At 37.9% G+C, this 22,839-nt stretch overlaps 1 protein-coding gene and 1 pseudogene across 34 annotated transcripts in view; both read left to right on the forward strand.

Moving 5' to 3' along the window:
• The window catches only part of ADGRL2 (adhesion G protein-coupled receptor L2), a 205,810-nt gene that overhangs the window by 100,454 nt on the left and 82,517 nt on the right, over positions 1–22,839 (forward strand). For all 34 annotated transcript variants that reach the window (XR_011258141.1, XR_011258140.1, XR_011258142.1 and 31 more), the window contains one exon: positions 15,764–15,977. Coding sequence is in view for 31 of the 34 variants with exons in the window: in XM_069595711.1 (XP_069451812.1) it covers positions 15,764–15,977 (214 nt within the window). In the remaining 3 variants the exon portion in view is untranslated. The remainder of the gene's footprint in view (positions 1–15,763; positions 15,978–22,839) is intronic.
• On the forward strand, positions 8,776–9,232 carry LOC138443455 (large ribosomal subunit protein eL22 pseudogene; annotated as a pseudogene).

The raw sequence follows: 22,839 nt of genomic DNA on the forward strand, positions 1-22,839 counted from the left end.
TGAATTGCAGGGAGATTCTTTACTGTCTCAGCCACCCGGGAAGCCCAGTTTTGTGGTTTCATGATCTTAAATATTATGAACACTTTGTTTTATAAGAAATTTAAATATTTATAAGGGTTAGTGTTTCATGCTAAGTTTATTAACACACAAACTGCAACATTTACAAGGCCAGGATGCCGAAAAAGACATTGCATTACTTTATCTTCTCTATTCTTGGCATGAAGACAAGTTCAGAGGTGAAAGTAGTTTTTGTTATTGTTTTAAATTCTACAAAAATTATGGTTTAGACTCTTCACATAATAGTAACAGGTTAAAGAACTATATCTTAATGAACACAGTTCAGTTCAGTTCAGTCACCCAGTCGTGTCCGACTCTTTGCGACCCCATGAATTGCAGCACATCAGGCCTCCCTGTCCATCACCATCTCCCAGAGTTCACTCAGACTCACGTCCATCAAGTCAGTGATGCCATCCAGCCATCTCATCCTCGGTCGTCCCCTTCTCCTCCTGTCCCCAATCCCTCCCAGCATCAGAGTCTTTTCCAATGAGTCAACTCTTCATATGAGGTGGCCAAAGTACTGGAGTTTCAGCTTTAGCATCATTCCTTCCAAAGAAATCCCAGGGCTGATCTCCTTCAGAATGGACTGGTTGGATCTCCTTGCAGTCCAAGGGACTCTCAAGAGTCTTCTCCAACACCACAGTTCAAAAGCATCAATTCTTCGGCACTCAGCTCTTCACAATTCGGCACTCAATTCTTCACAGTCCAACTCTCACATCCATACATGACCACGGGAAAAACGATAGGAGCCCCTAAAAATAAAGTCTGAAACTGTTTCCACTGTTTCCCCATCTATTTCCTATGAAGTGATGGGACCGGATGCCATGATTTTTTCTGAATGTTGAGCTTTAAGCCAACTTTTTCAGTCTGCTCTTTCACTTTCATCAAGAGGCTTTTTAGCTGCTCTTCACTTTCTGCCATAAGGGTGGTGTCATCTGCATATCTGAGGTTATTGATATTTCTCCCGGCAATCTTGATTCCAGCTTGGGCTTCTTCCAGTCCAGCATTTCTCATGATGTACTCTGCATATAAGTTAAATAGGCAGGGTGACAATATACAGCCTTGATGTACTCCTTTTCCTATTTGGAACCAGTCTGTTGTTCCATGTCCAGTTCTATCTGTTGCTTCCTGACCTGCATACAGATTTCTCAAGAGGCAGGTTAGGTGGTCTGGTATGCCCATCTCTTTCAGAATTTTCCACAGTTTATTGTGATCCACAGAGTCAAAGGCTTTGGCATAGTCAACAAAGCAGAAATAGATGTTTTTCTGGAACTCTCTTGCTTTTTCCATGATCCAGCAGATGCTGGCAATTTGATCTCTCATTCCTCTGCCTTTTCTAAAACCAGCTTGAACATCAGGGAGCTCACGGTTCATGTACTGCCGAAGCCTGGCTTGGAGAATTTTGAGCATTACTTTACTAGCATGTGAGATGAGTGCAATTGTGTGGTAGTTAGAGCATTCTTTTGCATTTCCTTTCTTTGGGATTGGAATGAAAACTGACCTTTTCCAGTCCTGTGGCCACTGCTGAGTTTTCCAAATTTGCTGGCATATTGAGTGCAGCACTTTCACAGCATCAGTTATTTTAGGGTTTGATTGATAAAAGTGATTTGTTAAATTGAACTAACAGAGTAAAACAATAGAGTGACATTATGCGAACTTACATGGAATGAGTTTTTAACATACTGCCTTTAGTATACAAAGATTCAGTTCAGTTCAGTTTAGTCACTTAGTCGTGTCCGACTCTTTGTGACCCCTAGGACTGCAGCATGCCAGACTTCCCTGTCCATCACCAACTCCCGAAGCCTGCTCAAACTCATGGCCATTGAGTCGGTGATGCCATCCAACCGTCTCATTCTCTGTCATTCCATTGTCCTCCTGCCTTCAACTTTCCCAGCATCAGGGTCTTTTCTAGTGAGTCAGTACTCCACATCAGGGGGCCAAATTATTGCAGCTTCAGCTTCAGCATCAGTCCTTCCAGGGAATATCCAGGACTGATTCCTTTAAGCTTGACTGATTGGATCTCCTTGCTATCCAAGGGAATCTCGAGAGTCTTCTCCAGCACCACAGTTCAAAAGCATCAATTCTTCGGTGCTCAGCTTTCTTTATAGTCCAGATCTCAGATGCATACATGACTACTGGAAAAACCATAGCTTTGACTAGACTGACCTTTGTCGGTAAAGGAATGTCTCTGCTTTTTAATAAGCTGTCTAGATTGGTCAAAGCTTTTTTTCCCAAGAGCAAGTGTCTTTTAATTTCATGGCTGCTGTCACCCTCTGCAGTGATTTTGGAGCCCAAAAAGATAGTCTGTCACTCTTTCCACTGTTTCCCCATCTATTTGCCATGAAGTGATGGAACCGGATGCCATGATCTTAGTTTTCTGAATGTAGAGCTTTAAGCCAACTTTTTCAGTCTCCTCTTTCACTTTCATCAAAAGGCTCTTTAGTTCTTCTTTGATTCCTGCCTTAAGTGTGGTGTCACCTGCATATCTGAAGTTATTGATATTTTTCCCGGCAATCGTGATTCCAGCTTGTGCTTCATCCAGCCTGGCATTTGGCATGATGTACTCTGCATGTAAGTAAATACACAGGGTGACAATATACCACCTTGACATACTCCTTTCCCGATTGGGAACAAGTCTGTTGTTCCATGCCCAGTTCTAACTGTTGCTTCTGACCTGCACACAGATTTCTCAAGAAGCAGGTCAGGTGGTCTGGTATTCCCATGTCTTTAAGAATTTTCTGCAGTTTTTTGTGATCCACACAAAGGCTCTGGCATCGTCAATAAAGCAGAAGTAGATTTTTTTTTCCAGAACTATCTTGCTTTCTCGATGATCTAGCGGATGTTGGCAATTTGAAAGATTTTCATATAAAGGCAGGTTTTATTACAAATCCTTTATTTTTAAAGTATACTTATAATAATCTCATTAATATGCAGTGATAAATGAAAAAGTTGAGCAAAGTGAAATAATTTACCTTGTAGGTTTACGTTCAACATTCTCTTTTCACCAAATTAAAGTGAAATGGAAATAAGTTTTCTGGAAGCTTCTAAACTAGAGTTTGGCCTGGTAGAAATCATTTACCCTCTTCATCAAGTATGTTTCTTATTTCTGTTTTAGGAATGAAACTCATTAACATATGTAAACAGAATAATCAAGGATTTCGTATGGCAATACTGGTAATAGACTGTGGTCCACGTTAATTTCTGTAGGGCTTGAAGTCATAGCCTCAGTCCCATAGAGGACCCTGATAATCAAATAAGTGGTGCTTACAGGGAATGATTGAAGGTGGGTGGAGAAGGGGACAACAGAGAATAAGATAGTTGGATGGCATCACCTACTCAATGGACATGAGTTTGGGTAAACTCTGGGAGTTGGTGGTGGACAGGGAGTCCTGGCGTGCTACAGTCCATGGGATCACAAAGTCGGAACTGAACGAGGGACCCTAGCTGCCATGGGAAGGAGCATCCATGACAGGGTTTAGTTCAAAGTAAAACCAGCAAAGTTGAAGTTTCGGTTTTATAGCTTAATAAGAAATCTTTTGACGAAATGTATGATTTTACAGAAATGTCCAAAGACCAGACTGATGGAGACAATGTTAGAAAAGCAAAATGTTCCTAATCAAGAGCTTGAAGTCCAAGCTTATCACAACATACTATTTATTGCCAGAGTAACATTTTTCGTATAAAAATGCTCATAAATGATGTGAAATCCAGTGTTAGAATTCCAATTCTGGTCTTACAAATTCCCATCTCATAGCAGTACATCTGTTTATTAGGAGTTACCCCGGAATGTAACTCCTAAGTCACTGCACCTGTTGCTAGGAGGTATTTATTCCAATCACTGGCCTAAAGCGCAGAGAGTTATTGCTTGACATTTTATAGCTTGGGGGAGGGGAAACTGTCTTTTCAAAATCATTTGTTTATAGTAGAGAAAATAGAGCAAAACAGTTTATTTTACTCCAAGTACAACTACTTGCCATTGTTCACATTTGCACAGCACAGAGCAGCAATATTGATTTTTTGTTCACAGGGCCTCCCATAAGTTTTTTCTTCAATTGTCAGAATTGTAAGATGGATTGGATTGTATTTTGTTTGCTGGGATGCTTACTTTTTTCTTTGTTGAAATAGAAATAGATTGAGATACAGCTTAGAATAAATGTCATAGTGTGATTAAAGAGCTTTAATTTGGACGTTTCTTTATGCTGTTGATGTTGATTAAGCAAATTTGCTGACTACTTGACCATCAGAGAACTGTTTCCTTTGTTGCCCTTCTTGCGCTAGGACTAGAGGCACACAGCACATCCTAACTATGTTCTTTCCAATGGTGGGCCCCAGGCTTGCTGCTGATTGCCATTATCATTTGGACGCTCATTAAAATTACATTGAAGAACATAAATTTTGGGAGCTGAAGTACTGGGGTTTCAAACCTTGATTTCATTGAAGTATGATTTTGGAAAACATGATTTTTCGGTGCCACAATTTGCTCCTTTGTAAAATAGTAATAATAATACCTATCTCGTTTGGTTGTTTTGAGGATTTGTAGTCAGTAAATATTTGTAAAGTCCTTAAAGGGACTTCTAGTGATGATGGGATGAAGAGAGTAGCAGTTCCTCTTCCTGCAGACAAGTATAAAACTGAACAAAATTGTCAACAACTGCATTTTAGGGCTTTAGAAATTAACCAGAGCCAAATAAGAAATCAGGAAGGACTTCTTTATGAAAAGCTGATGGAACTTGCAGTACCCACAGTTGAAGTTTAAAGCCTTCTAGCCTTGGGCTGTCCTTACACCCCTTCCCCCTCCCACCCCCTGCCATGTTCTTTGGCTACCTCATTGTGATTAGTTTCATCGGAGCAAGGTGGGTCTTGAAAATCTATGACCGAACTGCCTGGAAGAGTTGGCTAGATTAGAGTAGAGGGTGGAAACCCATGCCTAGGAGTAAAAGTAGTAAACACTGTGGAAAACAGGGAAACCCCCTAGCTCTGCTAACCTGAGGTTGGGGTCCCCATTGGGGAAACAGAGGGTCAGTCTGAAGCATAACCAGGAAACCATGGAAATGAAAGAGCCAAACATTTTCTGTGCATTCTTGACTGACTGGAAAGCTATACACATAGCAGAGGAGATGTGAGGGGATGTTGCAGAAAGGAAAGAACCAAGGCTGACTTGAAAACCGCTTGAACTTTGAACACTCTCCCTAACACACAGAACAATCATCAGAGGGTGGCGACCTTATTATGGGTTCATCGATTATGTGTGGAAGTCTTTGCTCAATCATTGTCTGATCACTAAGCTATGCAGGGATAGGTGTAATCCATAGGAACTCAGGCTAGAAAATAAGAATAAGTTAAAATAACAATGATAACAATAACAACAATGAGCATAGACATAGCACGTTCTAGCTACAGGAGAAGTGTGTATGCGTGTGTGCTCAGTCACTTCAGTCATGTCCAACTCTTTGCTACTTTATGGACTATAGCCCACCATGGGATTCTCCAGGCAAGAAAACTGTAGTGGGTTGCCATGCCCTCCTCCAGAATATCTTCCAACTTGGAGATTGAAGGGGATCAAATCCCTGTTTCCTGCATTGGCAGGTGGGTCTTTACTGCTGAGTCACTGGGAAGACAGGAGAAGACAGCAGATTAAATTCAATCAGAACGCTAAAAGAAAAATAGCATTAACAACATCAGTTCTCAGGGGAAAGAAATTTAGAATTGCTAACAGAAGCAGAAGATATTAAGAAGAGGTGGCAAGAATACACAGAAGAACTGTACAAAAAAGATCTTCACGACCTAGATAATCACGACGGTATGATCACTTATCTAGAGCCAGACATCCTGGGATGTGAAGTCAAGTGGGCCTTAGAAAGCATCACTACGAACAAAGCTAGTGGAGGTGATGGAATTCCACTTGAGGTATTTCAAATCCCGAAAGATGATGCTGTGAAAGTGCTGCACTCAGTATGCCAGCAAATTCAGAAGACTCAGCAGTGGCCACAGGACTGGAAAAGGTTCAGTTCTCATTCCAATCCCAAAGAAAGGAAATGCAAAAGAATGCTCTAACTACCACACAATTGCACTCATCTCACATGCTAGTAAAGTAATGCTCAAAATTCTCCAAGCCAGGCTTCAGCAATACGTGAACCGTGAACTCCCTGATGGTCAGGCTGGTTTAGAAAAGGCAGAGGAATGAGAGATCAAATTGCCAGCATCTGCTGAATCATGGAAAAAGCAAGAGGGTTCCAGAAAAACATCTATTTCTGCTTCATTGACTATGCCAAAGCCTTTGACTATGTGGATCACAATAATCTGTGGAAAATTCTGAGAGAGATGGGAATACCAGACCACCTAACCTGCCTCTTGAGAACTCTGTATGCAGGTCAGGAAGCAACAGTTAGAACCGGACATGGAACAACAGACTGGTACCAAATAGGAAAAGGAGTACATTAAGGCTGTATATTGTCACCCTGCTTATTTAACTTATATGCAGAGTACATCATGAGAAATGCTGGACTGGAAGAAGCCCAAGCTGGAATCAAGATTGCCGGGAGAAATATCAATAACCTCAGATATGCCGATGACTCCACCCTTATGGCAGAAAGTGAAGAGGAACTAAAAAGCCTCTTGATGAAAGTGAAAGAGGAGAGTGAAAAAGTTGGCTTAAAGCTCAACATTCAGAAAACAAAGATCATGGCATCCGGTCCCATCACTTCATAGGAAATAGATGGGGAAACAGTGGAAACAGTGTCAGACTTTATTTTTGGGAACTCCAGAATCACTGCAGATGGTGACTGCAGCCATGAAATTAAAAGACACTTACTCCTTGGAAGAAAAGTTATGACCAACCTAGACAGCATATTCAAAAGCAGAGACATTACTTTGCGGACTAAGGTCTGTCTAGTCAAGGCTATGTTTTTCCAGTAGTCATTTATGGATGTGAGAGTTGGACTGTGAAGAAGACTGAGAGCCGAAGAATCACTGCTTTTGAAGTGTGGTGTTGGAGAAGACTCTTGAGAGTCCCTTGGACTGTAAGGAGATCCACCCAGTCCATTCTGAAGGAGATCAGCCCTGGGATTTCTTTGGAGGGAACAATGCTAAAGTTGAAACTCCAGTACTTTGTCCACCTCATGCGAAGAGTTGACTCACTGGAAAAGGCTTTGATGCTGGGAGGGATTGGGGGCAGGAGGAGAAGAGGACGACAAAGGATGAGATGGCTGGATGGCATCACTGACTCGATGGACGTGAGTCTGAGTGAACTCAGGGACTTGGTGATGGACAGGGAGGCCTGGCGTGCTGTGATTCATGGGGTCACAAAGAGTCGGACATGACTGAGTGACTGAATTGAACTGAAATGAACAGTATATTATTTAAAATGTTTAGTTTTCAAAAAACCCAACGAAATTTACAAGACAGGAGAAACAGGGAAGTTGACCCATACTGCGGAGAGAAAACATTCAATAGAAACTACTACCTCTGATGTGGCCCTATACGTTAGATTTAGGAGATAAACATTTCATAGTGGCTATTATGAATATTTTCACAGATCAAAGGAAAACTGTATTAGAGAATTAAGAGGAAATATGATGATGACCTAACAAATATGTAATAAGGAAAACCTAGTTTTAAAGAGCCTTGGAGAAATTCTTACCACATCTTAGTTATTATATCAGTGTGTTGCAAATAAATACGTTTTCACCAAATACACATATCCTATCTTCATCTGAACCTAAAGATTCTGATTCAGTAGGACTGGATTAGGCCTTGAAGATCTGTCTTTAAAAAAAAAAAAAAACTTTCCAGATGACTCTGATGCAAATTCATATTTGGGAGTCAGTCGTATACTCCTAGCCCGTTACTTTAAAAATTGTTCTGAAAAATGCTCAATATAAAAAAGTAAAAGAAAGTATTAGTGGCTCAGTCATGTCCAGCTCTTTGCAACCCCATGTACTGTAGCCTGCCAGGCTCCTCTGTCTATGGAATTCTGCAAGAATACTGGAGTAGGTAGCCATTCCCATGTCCAAGGGGACCTTACCAACTTGGGGATCAAACCCAGGTCTTCTGCATTGCAAGCAGATAGATTCTTTACCATCTGAGGCACCAAGGAGGCTCCAAAACAACTCTGAACTCAGAAGGAAGAAGGTGCAATTAAGATAAGGTGGTTACAACTCCAGTGACTTCTTCTTTTGACTCACTAAGTCTTTAGAGAGTGAAAGTCACTCAGTCATGTGTGATTCTTTGCAACCCCATGGAGTCCGTGGAATTCTCCAAGCCAGAATACTGGCATGGGTAGCCTTTCCCTTCTCCGGGGGATTTTCCCAACTCCGGGATTGAACCCAGGTCTCCCACATTGCAGGGAGATTCTTTACCAGCTGAGCCACAAGGGAAGCCCAAGAATACTGGAGTGGGTAGCCTATTCCTTCACCAGGTGATCTTCCTGGCCTAGGAATCGAACCAGGTCTCCTGCATTGCAGGCAGATTCTTTACCAACTAAGCTATAAGGGAAGTGCCCCACTAAGTCATTAATGTGATTATAAATAGCAATATAGACACATGTTTTTAGCTGTAAGTTTTGTTCTGCCTTTTCACAAGCTTTACTTAGTGAAAATACTGAATTTTAAAAATTAATGTTAATTGCAGTAGTTTTATTTAAGACTTTCCAGACTGCTTTGAAGTTCTTTGCTGGTTGAAAGAGTTTTAAGTTTTAAGCCATACTTCTTGAAGTGTATGGGAAAATAGGGAGAAAAGGCCAAAGAAAGAGTAACAATTTACATTTTTCTTAAAACATATATGCTTTCTGCCATCCTCTGCCACCATGGTGCCTGTGAAAAAGCCTGTGGTGAAGCAGAAAGCAGGTCTTGAAGTTTATTCTTGACTGTACCCATCTTATAGAAGATGGAAGCATGGATGCTGCCAATTTTGAGCAGTTTCTTCAGGAGAGAATCAAAGTGAATGGAAAAGCTGGGAATCTTGGTGGAGGTATTATAACAATAGAAAAAAGGAAAGCAAGTTCACTGTAACTTCCAAGGTGCCTTTTGGTTCTGCATAGTTGTTAATAACAAAGTTATGAATTGCATTACTTTTTGATTAATTATGATGAAGAAGAGGAGGAATATGAGAATTAAAACTCAGTTATCTGGAATATTTTTATGAGTTCCTGAATAAAATTTAGGACCCCCTCCAAAAATTTGTGTATGTTTTTCTTTTGATTTCATAATTGGCCATGTTTATTTTCTCTCTTCCAATAAATTTTTGATTAAAATAGTTTATCCAGAAAGATCTCTGCTTGTGGTTTGTGTGTGTGTGTGTATGTGTTAGTTGCACATTCGTGTCTGATTCTTTGTGACTCCATGGACTGGGGCCAGCCAGGCTCCTATCTCCAAGGAATTCTCCAGGCAAGAATACTGAAGTGGGTTGCCATTTCCTTCTCCAGGGGATCTTCCCAACCCAGGAATTGAACCTGTGTCTTCCCACATTGCAGGCAGATTCTTTAGCATATAAGCTACCTTGGCTAATTCATCTTAGGAGCTTTTGAGAATTTTCGTGGCAGTATATACAATCTACATTATTTGCCATCATCCATCCTTGCTAACATTCTCATATATGTTTATGAGCAACAAATTTATTCATTAGCATGTATATGTGATTAAAAGGTGTTTGCTTGTTTTGAATCATAGATTGGTTAAATTTGATAGGACTTTGAAATGACTTTCATTCTTCAGAAAAAGAAATTAAAACCCAGAAAAATAAAATGACTCAGCCCGGTTCACAAGGCTGACCCAGACACCGGTTCCAGTAGTCATGTATGAATATGACAGTTGGATTATAAAGAAAGCTGAGCGCCAAAGAATTGATTCTTTTGCACTGTAATATTGGAGAAGACTCTTGACAGTCCCTTGGACTGCAAAGAGATTGAACCAGTTCATCCTAAAGGAAATCAGTCCTGAATATTCATTGGAAGGACTGATGTTAAAGCTGAAACTTTAATACTTTGGCCACTGGATGTGAAGAACTGACGCATTTGAAAACTCTGATGCTGGGAAAGATTGAAGGTAGAGGAGAAGGGACGATGGAAGATGAGAAGGTTGGACGCCATCAGTGACTCAACGAACATGAGTTTGAGCAGGCTTCGGGTGCTGGTGATGGACAGGGAAGCCTGGCGTGCTGCAGTCGATGATGTTGCCGAGTCAGACGCACCTGAATGACTGAACTGAACTGAACTCTATATATGTCTATACGTGAGCAATGTAGATTTTGCTCTCTTGATAAATTTATGGCACACATCACTGCATTTCAATAAATATAGTTTTCATCATTATCTATATGTTGTGTGAACCTTTAAAATAATTGTTTCCTGTCAATTCACTAACATTTTTGATGAATTTCAGATGGTATCAAAAATTAAAAAATAAATCTTGTTTATATTATGGACATGGAGGCTTGAAAAGTCACAGAATTCCTTTCTGTTCATGGCTGTTACTAAGAGCATGGGCTCTGGAATCTGAGAACCTCACCTATGTTAAAATCTAACTCACAGTAAATCCTTGAAACCTTGAATGACCTTCTGTTTGATGCCTTAGTTTCATACTCTGTAAATTGGTATTATTACAGTAACTACTCCATTTCTTTTATTGTTGTAATTGTTATGGTGTTGGTGAGCATAAAAACGGGTGATCCATAAAAAGCATTTAGGGCAGTATCTAAAAATTGTAATTGCTATATAAATGTTAGCCATTAAATATATTTCTTCCGATTTGTTCTTGATGAATATAAATGTTTATCCATAGGATTTAAATCAAGTTAAATAAGATAATGTTCATAGACATCTCTCTTTTCAGAAATACTAATGAACCCCAGTAGTACCTAGAAAATAATAAATTGACAGAATTTAAATATTTTTCTTGTTTTGAGGATACACATAATTTTATTGATTATAGTTTATCTTTTCTCAATGCACATTCTGTTTTCACTGCCAAAGAAAATAGATTACATAGTGTAATTTAAAAAATGGAAAGCACATTGTAATTTATATTGTTTTAGACAAATACTAGTTGTTAAGTTTAGCAATTTGTTTTGACAGAATTTATTGGAATTATGTATCATGTACCAATCTAGGCACTGGAATTATAACTACCATCACAGTCTAGCAAGGAAGACATACATTAAAAATGAACGTAATAACAGCACCATGTAAAAAGTGTTTAATACTATAATGTTAATAACATGTTATGTTAATACTATTTTAATAACAAGTAACTAAATAACAAGTATTTAATATTATGATGTCTTAAATCATTGTTCACTTGTTTTTGAGCAAGATTTTAGGAAATAGAACACTTAACGATTTAAGACAATGAACATTGTAGTATTAAATAAATCAACATTCACCATGAAGAATTCATTCCGTTCTATGCAGTGAAAGTATAAGCACCGTTATCTTTTTTTCAGAAGACACTGTATTGGAAATCTATATTAATAAATTGTTTACATCTTTCTATTTTTTCCTTTTCTTTTTCATACTTTACCTTTTTGGATGACTAATATTAAGGCTTAAAAATCTTTTATCTGAACTAACAGCCAGACTTCTGCCATTTTTCAAATATCTTTCAAAAGCAGAAGAAAATTCACTTAGAATCATGACTATAATCCTGCAAACTATCATCAACAAAAATTAAAGCTGAACGCCAGTGCTTCAGAGCGAGTTCTATATTTTTGACAAATACTACAACTTATGAATTTTGACTCCAAGCCAGAATAACGTGTTCTTACAATAACATATTCTCATTTGTAATATTCTCTAATAATATGATCTACAAGGAATTACAATTGCAAATCATCTCTGCTTTTAAAATATGCTCTTCTCCCAAATTTTGTATGATGGTACTTGTTTGAATTTTCACACAACATTTTTCGTCACACAAATAAGTGTCAGCTTCTGTCAGCTTCTTCATAGTGTTTAATGCTATTATGTTCATTGTCTTAAATCATAAGTGTTCGCTTTCCTAATTTCTTGATCTCCCACCTGATTTTGAGCAAGGCTTTAGGAAAGAGAACACTTACGGTTTAAAGCGACGAACATTATAATATTAAATAAATCAATTAAAACAAATATAATAGTTTAAGGTGCATTGTTTATATAAGCACTACAGTATCAGCAAATGAAAGAAAGTAATAACATATGTAAACATTTGTTTATGAACTTAGGAAAAGGTGGAAAGGTTGGCCCCTTTACTGTTTGTTTTGATATTGCCCTTCTTCCTTTCTGTATTCCTTGTTCACTGGTAGTGTACTTCTCTTTTAGAAATCTCATAAGACCATAAATATTCTTAGTAAAAACCTACCAAGGTTGGTGTTTGCAATCCTCTGAAGACTTTTGTGCTCTAAACTGTGTCCTTTTCATGTCTCTCCATTTCAATTACATTTTGTTTTCTTATTAGAACTGAGAACTCAGCCATGTTTCAGAATTGCTCGTTTCCTAAATGATACCAATGTGTGACCCAGTAATCCTTTTGCAGGGTTATTTGCATTTTACAAAGAAGATGCAAGTTTATCCAGGACACTTTCAGTTTTGTTCATTTAGTGAGAGGCATTGTACAATAGTTAAAGTGAACATATTTTTGCATTGGATTGACCTGGGCAGAACCTAGTTTTTCAACTTGGAAGTTTATGTCTTGGAACAGTTTACTTCTTAATATCATTAAAAAAATTTTTTCCAATAAAAAGGGATGTGAGGGAAGGCTTATGTGCTGTAAAATAATTTATAGAGATAATAAAAATACTAAAATTAATGCTTATCTTTTATAACAGGAATGCTATAGATGGCAACAAGTTAGCGAACTGAAATAAGAAATTGGGTCAATGTAGAAGTTTTTGATTTGGTCGGTATCCCATAGGTAGCAACCAGCACACGTAGACGTGCTGTGTCTACACATAGCGCTTCTTGGCTGTTCTTGGCTTTCTCAGCTTTTACCTTTGTTTTCTGTTCTATTATTACTTTAGAGGACCCCTGGTTGAAAATTTTAAAACCTAAAATTCTAATTTTTTATTCTATTCAAATTTGTTTTTTTATCACATTCATAAACAGTGATTACCTGCATTCAGCCTGATACACCATACATAAGTTCATGTAGCACTTTCAATTAAGTGCTTTTCTGCACATATCTCATTTTTGAGTCACACAGGTAGGAAAAGTAACATCATAGATGGTTCACCTCCATTTTTTAAATGACAAAACTGAATCTCAGAAGTTTTGCCCCTTTGGAAATTTTCAACTTTTTGGACTATATTGGAGCAGTGCTAGGTCCTATGAATACCCATCTGCTCAATCCTTTTACTTATGTCTCAATCCCTTCACTTATGTCAGTTTTCACTAAAGGCTCTACAAATTGAAACATGTTAGTATGCCATAAGGGGCTTCCCAGGTGGTGCTAGTGATAAAAATTCTGCCTGTTAATGCCAGCGTCACAAGAGGTGCAGGTTCGATCCCTGAGTCAGGAAGATACTCTGGAGTAGGAAATGGCAACCCTCTTCGGTATTCTTGCCTGAAAAGTTCCATGATCTGAGGAGCCTGGCGGGCTACAGTCCATGGTGTTGCAAAGAGTCAGACATGACTGAGCAACTGAGCACAGCACACACACATTGTTCCATAAGGGTGATATTATCACAGTGTCTTAGTTATTTTAGGAGATACTAAGACAAATGTACAATGGTGTGATAACTCACCTAGAGCTAGACATCCTGGAATGTGAAATCAAGTGGGCCTTAGGAAGCATCACTATGAACAAAGATAGTGGAGGTGATGGAATTCCACTTGAGCTATTTCAAATCCTGAAAGATGATGCTGTGAAAGTGCTGCACTCAATATGTGAGCAAATTTGGAAAACTCAGCAGTGGCCACAGGACTGAAATAGGTCAGTTTTCATTCCAATCCCAAATAAAGGCAGTGCCAAAAAATGCTCAAACTACCACACAATTGTAACGCTCAAAATTCTCCAAGCCAGGCTTCAGCAATACGTGAACCATGAACTTCCAGATGTTCAAGCTGGTTTTAGAAAAGGCAGAGGAACCAGAGATCAAATTGCCAACATCTGCTGGATCATCAAAAAAGCAAGAGAGTTCCAGCAAAACAGCTACTTCTGCTTCATTGACTATGCTAAAGCCTTTGTGTGGATCACAATAAACTGTGGAAAATTCTGAAAGCGATGGGAATACCAGACCACCTGATCTGCCTCTTGAGAAACCTATATGCAGGTCAGGAAGCAACACAACTGGACATGGAACAACAGACTGGTTCCAAATAGGAAAAGGAGTATGTCAAGGCTGTATATTGTCACCCTGCTTATTTAACTTATATGCGGAATACATCATGAGAAACGCTGGGCTGGAAGAAGCACAAGCTGGAATCAAGATTGCCAGGAGAAATATCGATCACCTCAGATATGCAGATGAAACCACCCTTATGGCAGAAAGTGAGGAACTAAACAGCCTCTTGATGAAAGTGAAAGAGGAGAGTGAAAAAGTTGGTTTAAAGCTCAACATTCAGAAAACGAAGATCATGGCATCCAGTCCCATGACTTCATGGCAAATACATGGGGAAACAGTGGCTGACTTTATTTTTCTGGGCTCCAAAATCACTGCAGATGGTGATTGCAGCCATGAAATTAAAAGATGCTTATTTCTTGGAAGGAAAGTTATGACCATCCTAGACAGCATATTAAAAAGCAGAGACATTGCTTTGTCAACAAAGGTCTGTCTAGTCAAGGCTATGGTTTTTCCAGTAGTCATGTACGAATGTGAGAGTTGGACTACAAAGAAAGCTGAGCACCGAAGAATTGATGCTTTTGAACTGTGGTGTTGGAGAAGACTCTTGAGAGTCCTGTGGACTGCAAGGAGATCCAACTAGTCTATCCTAAAGGAAACCAGTCCTGGGTGTTCATTAGAAGGACTGATGTTGAAGCTGAAACTCTAATATTTTGGCCACCTCATGCGAAAAGCTGGCTCATTGGAAAAGACCCTGATGTTGGGAAAGATTGAAGGCAGGAGGAGAAGGGAATGACAGAGTATGAGATGGTTAGATGGCATCACCAACTCAATGGACAGAAATTTGGGTTAACGCCAGGAGTTGGTGATGGACAGGGAGGCCTGGCGTGCTGCAGTTCATGGGGTCGCAAAGAGTTGGACATGACTGAATGACTGAACTGAACTGAAGACAAATGTATTTTAATAATCAATATAACAGCAATTAATATGTCTACATTAAGTGACATAATAAACACCATTATCCTGTGTAACACAGCTTTGATTTCATTTATAAATCTAAGTGTTCCCTTATTAAATGTTGCCTTCTGTATTTGTTAATCTTGTCATTCTTTTTAAATTGATTGATCTCTTTGTTGCTTCTCTTTGGATTTCCTCAAAAAGAGCCACTTAGTTTCCGAATGTGACTCGTCTACACAGAAAATACTTTGTTAAAGTAATTTAAAATTCTTTTAAAGATGAAACTCCAGGTAAAAATATATTTTAAAAATCTGGTAATAAATTGCTGATTCATAGTCAAGATCCCGGCAATTAATTAATAAATGTATGAATGGATGGTTTGAAAAATATACTTTGTTTGATACCTCTCAGATATACATGTGACTAATATTTCTTGAAAATAATTTATTAAAATAATATACTTCATACATTAGTTCATTTTATCTTTTTTTTCTTTTTTAAGGTTTCAGCAGAGCAGCTTTACCATTTGGGTTAGTTCGTCGAGAATTATCCTGTGAAGGTTATTCTATAGATCTGCGATGTCCGGGCAGTGATGTTATTATGATTGAGAGCGCTAATTATGGTCGGACAGATGACAAGATTTGTGATGCTGACCCATTTCAGATGGAGAATACAGACTGCTACCTCCCAGATGCCTTCAAAATTATGACTCAAAGGTAAACATCATGTGTTAATATCCAATTTTAGCTACAACATCCAAATTAGTGAAAGTGTTATCATAATTCCATACTGGATGGATACTGTCTGTATCTCAGCCTATTCATTAAATTGAGTTAGGGTTTCCTTACTGATGTTGATTTCCATTTTATATAGATTGACATATTTGTACATTGACATAGATAATGACATGGACTGAATTATTATACGTTTTTTATATATCATACAATAAAGAGTAATCAATATATAGTCTTGTTTTTTAAGACTTCAAAATTTTGAAATATTTTATAATATCCAGAATGTTTCAGTGTCTCAGTCTTTGGCAGTAATTGCTTCTTAATTTTTTTAATGAGTAAACTTCGTTTTTCAGCAAAAATTAGCAGAATGTACACAGAATTATCACATTCCATTTGCACACATGTTCAACTTCCTTAACCACTGACATCCCGACATCCCTTACCACAGTGTTACATTTGTTATAATATATGAGCTCACATTGACACGTCATTATCACCCCAGATCCTCCCTTTGCATTAGGTTCACTCTTGCTGTTGTACATTCTGTCGGTTTTGAAAAATTTATAATGACCCTTATTTACCACTACAATATCATACAGAACGTTTTGATCTAAAAATCCTGTGTCCCACCTACTCATTCCTCCCTCCATCAGACCCCTAGTAACCACTGATCTTACTACTTTCTTACAGTTTTGCCTCTTCTAGAATGTCATATTGGAGAAGGCAATGACACCCCACTGCAGTACTCTTGCCTGGAAAATAACCATGGACAGAGGAGCCTGGTAGGCTACAGTCCATGGGGTTGCTAAGAGTTGGACACGACTGAGTAATTTCACTTTGACTTTTCACTTTCATGCATTGGAGAAGGAAATGGCAACCCACTCCAGTGTTCTTGCCTGGAGAATCCCAGGGATGGGGGAGCCTGATGGGCTGCTGTCTATGGGGTCGCAGAGAGTCGGACACGACTGAAGCGACTTAGCAGCAGCAGCAGCAGCAGCAGCAGCAGAATGTCATATAGTTGGAATCATGCAGTATGTAACCTTTTCAGATTGGTTTCTTTCACATAGTAATATGCACTTAAGTTTCCTCCATATCTTTTTATGGCTTAAAAACTCATTTTTTTAAAGTGTTAAATAATATTCCATAGTCTGGATGTACTGCAGTTTATCCATTCACCAACTGAAGGACTTGTTGATTGCTTCCAAATTTTGGCAATTATGAGTAAAGCTTCTGTGAACATCTGTTTAGGTTTTTGTGTGGACATAAGTTTCAGTTCATTTGGGCAAGTACGAAGAAGCATCATTTGTTGTATCTTATGGTAGGAGTGTATTTAGTTTTGTAAGCAACTGCCAAAATGTCTTTCAAAGTCACTGTACCATTTTTCATTCCCAGTGACAATGAATGAAGGGTGCACCATACCTTCACCAACACTTATTGTTGTTAATGTTTTACATGCAGTGAGTGCTTCCCAGGTGGGTCAGCAGTAAAGAATACACCTGCCAATTTAGGAGACACAGGAGACATAGGTTCTATGCCTGGACAGGAAGATAATCTGGAGAAGAAATGGCAAGTCACTTTTAGTATTCTTGCCTGATACTCCATGGACAGATGAGCCTAGCAGGCTGTAGCTCATGGGGTCACAGAGTCAGACATAACTGAAGCCACTTAGCACACATGCATGCAATGACATACCATGTTGAACATCCCTGAATATACTTACTTGCCATTTATTTATGCTTATTAGTGAAGTGTCTGTTCTGGTTCTTTCCCCTTGTTTAATTCGATTGTTTTCTTACTGTTTAGCTTTAAGAGATTTTTTATTTTACTTTTAATTTTTTTGGGTGTGCCGCAAGGCCTGCAGGACCACAGTTCCCCAACCAGGAATCGAATCCATGCATTCTGCTATGGAAGCATGGAGTGCCAAACCCTGGACCAGCAGAGAATTCCTTTTAAGAGTTTTTTTTTGTTTGTTTATAAGTATATTTTGGATAAGAATCTTTTATTACATATGTCTTTTGAAAATATTTCCTCTCAGTCAATGACTTGTATTAGTGCTCAGTTTTAAAAAAAGCAAACAAGATAAAAACAACACATTATGAAACCCAAGAAAACTCAGTAGTGCTCATTGTCTCTCTTTCTTGATGGATGGATAGATAGATAGATAGATAGATAGATAGATAGATAGATAGAAAATGGTGATAGTTTAGTCATCAAGTCTTATCTGGCTCTTTGTGCCTGCTAAGCCCCTCTGTCCCAGGCAAGAATACAGGAGTGAGTAGCCATTTCCTTGTCCAGGGGATCTTCCTGACCCATGGACTGATCCTGGGTCTTGTATGTTGCAGCTGAATTCTGTACTGACTGGGCCACCAGGAAAGCCAAGAGAGAAAATAGATAGAGAGAGAGAGAAAATGGAAAGAGGGAAGGAAGGAAGATAGATGGAAAGAAGACAGAAAGATATTTGGGTAATATACAATTGGTTAATTTTGTATTTTAAGATTGATGTACTGGAAGGTATTATAAACTATAAAACATGAATGGTATCTCTTAACTGGAGAGTTGGCCTTCCTACAAGTAAATAGAATATGAAAAACTGCTGCCAATGTTTATGGACTTTCTCTGCTATAACACAGGTTACCTAATTCTTGGCATCTTTTTTTTTGTTTTGTTAAGTTTAGTACTCGTGGCATCTTAATTTGAGTTTTCTTATATGTAAAATATTAAAAGAAGATTTAGTTATGATTGAACTAAGACAGTTGCTGCTGCTGCTAAGTCGCTTCAGTCGTGTCTGACTGTGGGCAACCCCATAGACAGCAGCCCACCAGGCTCCCACCATCCCTGGGATTCTCCAGGCAAGAACACTGGAGTGGGTTGCCATTTCCTTCTCCAACGCATGAAAGTGAAAAGTGAAAATGAAGTCGCTCAGTCGTGTCCGACTCTTAGTGATCCTATGGACTGTAGCCCACCAGGCTCCTCTGTCCATGGGATTTTTCAGGCAAGAGTACTGGAGTGGGGTGCCACTGCCTTCTCCAACTAAGACAGTAATATCCAGCATTTCCTGTTATTTAGAACATAAAAGGAGAAGGCAATGGCAACCCACTCCAGTGCCCTTCCCTGGTGAATTCCATGTACAGAGGAGCCTGATGGGCTGCAGTCCATGGGGTCACTAGGAGTCAGACATGACTGAGCGACTTTACTTTCACTTTTCCCTTTCATGCATTGGAGAAGGAAATGGCAACCCACTCCAGTATTCTTGCCTGGAGGATCCCAGGTATGGGGGAGCCTGGTGGGCTGCCGTCTATGGGGTTGCACACAGTTGGACACGACTGAAGCGACTTAGCAGCAGCAGTAGAACATAAAAACTCTGATGGAAAACAAGTTTGGCAGAGTTTGTTATACATTATTGATTTTGGATTTTTTAAGAAAAAATACTAGGAAAACGCTTTATCTTTCTGTTCAAAGCCTTCACTCTCTCCTGATTCTTTTCCTCTGCCGAAAGCAATCTTTTGTCCAGTTTTGTAGCTTATATGCTGTTGCTGCTAAGTCGCTCAGTTGTGTCCGACTCTTCATGACCCTATGGCCTGCAGCCTACCAGGCTCCTTCACTCATGGGATTTTCCAGGCAAGAGTACTGGAGTAGGTTGCCATAGTCTACGTTCAAGTAGAACAGTACATCTTTGGGATCTGATCAGTGTAGGCACAATGAAAACATCCAAATGTGATAAGAGCAATGAAGGAAATAATGGAAAAACTATTTTGAAAAAAATCCAGTCCCTAAGAATATGGGTACAAATTGCTGTAAAATCTCTAATTTCATACAGAATACATATTAACATATTTTTATTGATAGCACATTATAGTTAAGTAGGTTTTTTTGTTAATGTTGATACTGATCAAGATATTTTTAATAAATAAGAGAATATATAATACTTTAAAAAGATTTCCATCAAAATGTTTTTATTTTTAGTTTGAAAAGGGTAGTTATTAAAAAAAGGTAAAATCTTATTTCCACAAATGGCACTGGGTAAATGTTGCTTCTTTTTTTATTTGCACAAAAGTCCTTTATAGACTGTGTTAGATTTGAAATGTAGCTTGTGAAACAAACTGCAAAACATAATTTACCTTCTTTGGAGGAATGAATTCTGTGCTCCAATAAGATAGTAATAGAACAATTTGCACATAGTATTTCAAAATTGGGAACTGCCTATATTAGGTGGACATTTATATGTTGATCCTACTGTTCAGTGGTAGTGATATGAGATGAATATCTAAAATTATGCCAGAGAGAAATAGGAAATAAAAAATGATTATGTATAATTACCCGTTTTTATTAGACTGACAGGCAAAAAGCAGTGGGAGTTAGTATAAAGAGAATCTGAAAGACCTGGCTCTGAGGAATTGTACATTGTAGGTAACTTTTGTTTATGAATTTATACATTTAAATACGTGGTTGAGTATCTAGCACAACACATAAGCCTTATCCTACTTCTAAATATAAATATAATGACATAGTAAATGTACAAAATAAGATAGCAAGTAATTTTCATTGTTTTATTATATTATGAAAGTAGGGCTACTTTTTTACAGTACTTTTTTTTTTTTTTAATTTTCACTGGGCTAGGTCTTCGTTGCTGGTTGAGCTTTTTTCTCTGGTTGTGGCAAGCAGGAGCCACTCTTTAGTTGCAGTGCATGGGCCTCTCATTTCAGTGGCTTCTCTTGTTGCAGAGAACAGGCTCTAGAGCATGGGCTCAGTAGTTGTGGCACATGGATTTAGTTGCCCCGTGGCCTGTGGAATCTCCCTGGAACAGAGATCGAACCCATGTCTCCTGCATTCACAGGCAAATTGTTTACCACTAAGCCACCAGGGAAACCCTTGATGACACATTTTAAAGAAACTAAAATTTGTGCATATTTAAATCCTGTAAAAGCAAACTGCTGTTTCCTTGTTATGAAAATTTCTAATCAATTTATGGTGTGTTTGTGAAAATAAAGAGTTCTAACACTGCCTATAGAAACTCTATTTTTAAATTGTTTTATTATATTAGTGGCTTTATAATTATGTAATCAACACAGTGACGATTAAAATGTTAACATTTTATTGACAAGGAATACAGTGTTAAGATGACTTAAATAATGAGTTTCACAGTAGTAATTTATCAGTACTCCATTCTGTGCATGTTAGATTAAAAACCCTAAAGGAAGTCTACCATATCTGACTGTTACATAGTTTCAAATAACTGTAAGAAAAATAGGTAGACAATATTTTTGCCACTGAAATATTACAGAATAATTTATTGACTGTGTAGAATACTTGTCCCTTTTTAAAGATATTCCTTCAGTATTTACAAATAAAGTAAGAGCTTTTTCACCAAATCCTAATAATTTGGCAAAAATTTCCATTTATAACCATCAAAAGATATGCTAATAATTTTTAAAATCAGACTTTTTTTCTTTAATGTAGGAAATTCCTTTTTGGAAAGTTTTTTTTTTTTTTTCTATTGTAGTTGAAACTCCCCACTTTTTGCATATAATAATAGATAACACAGAAATTTCAGTGCCATTAAAATATGTTTATATTTTACTTCAAGGCTTTTTTACCTGCCTTTCTCACTGTCATCACTTCACCAGTTAAGAGTCAACTAAATGAATACACTTGTTACTCTTTGTGGTAAAAGTATTAATAATCATTATTTATTATCCATTTTATATTTCCTGCTTATTTAAAACTATGCAACCAAGGCTTTTTTAGTAACTGATTCTATTATCTTTTAAGTATATTGAATAGCTCATCCTGAAAAGTAAGAAATAAAACTCTTTCCTAAATGATAAGTGTTTTAATACTCTGTAAAATAATCACCATTAGAGATAATTTTTAGCACTCTTTGAAGATAATTGTTGTGAGTTCACTTAAATATGAAATAGTTTCAACACTTTGAATTCATTAAGGCAAATGAAAAAAAAAACCCTGTTACTACTCATCAAATACTCTGAAGTATTTGGTGAATAAGTAAATTAGAATTTTGCTAAAAAATAGTGTTTGTTTGTAGCATTGGGTACAATCTAGTTACAGTGATGTGCTAAATTTGTTTCTAAGTTACTCTTCTGTTACTGTTTATAACTGTCTCTTCATTTCTTCACTCTAAGAATTTGCCAGTTCTCATCCAGGTGGTCTGTTGCCTTAGATTATGGTTTGCAGTTGCCCTTAACATTTGTTATAGCACTCTGGTCAAGAGATCTGAAAGTGAGAAAGCATGTAAATGTTTACTGCATTAAAAAAAAAAATAAATATTGGGTTAATGGGCAAAGGTAGGTTCAGTTTTTCAGAGTCTGAACTCATACAATTAGATGTACATCAGTGTAACTCTCTCATTGCAGAGAAGTTCTAAAAGTAATCTGTACTGCCCTCAAGAAGATGGTAAAAATATTCCTCAGTTTTTCCCTATGGTGGGAAAGGTGTATTTTGGGTAACTGATTCCAAGATAAGTCCTTTCGATTGTATGGAAATTGCCCGAGGAAAATAAAATAGTGCCTTAGGCTTAGGGAACTAGCCTGATTCTTTTTAAGATTTTAGCCAATTTTTTTAAGCCCACTTATGGATACCAACTGGATAGAACCTCTTAGAACAACTACAGTAGGTTTCTTATTAGATAAAATTGATTATATTTTTGGTGGTTAAACTACCAATTTAAATTCTTCCAAGTTGGGAAACCTGGTGGAATATAAATAAGTAGTTAAGCGATCCATTGTTAATACAGATCTGGCACTCAAAAGAGTGTTGAAAGAAAAACGTACAGATGAAACATAAATGTAAGGTTGGTAGTTTTAGGCGAATAGATGACATTACAGGG

Source organism: Ovis canadensis, chromosome 1, assembly GCF_042477335.2.
Source record: "Ovis canadensis isolate MfBH-ARS-UI-01 breed Bighorn chromosome 1, ARS-UI_OviCan_v2, whole genome shotgun sequence".
NCBI classification, from domain to species: domain Eukaryota; kingdom Metazoa; phylum Chordata; class Mammalia; order Artiodactyla; family Bovidae; genus Ovis; species Ovis canadensis.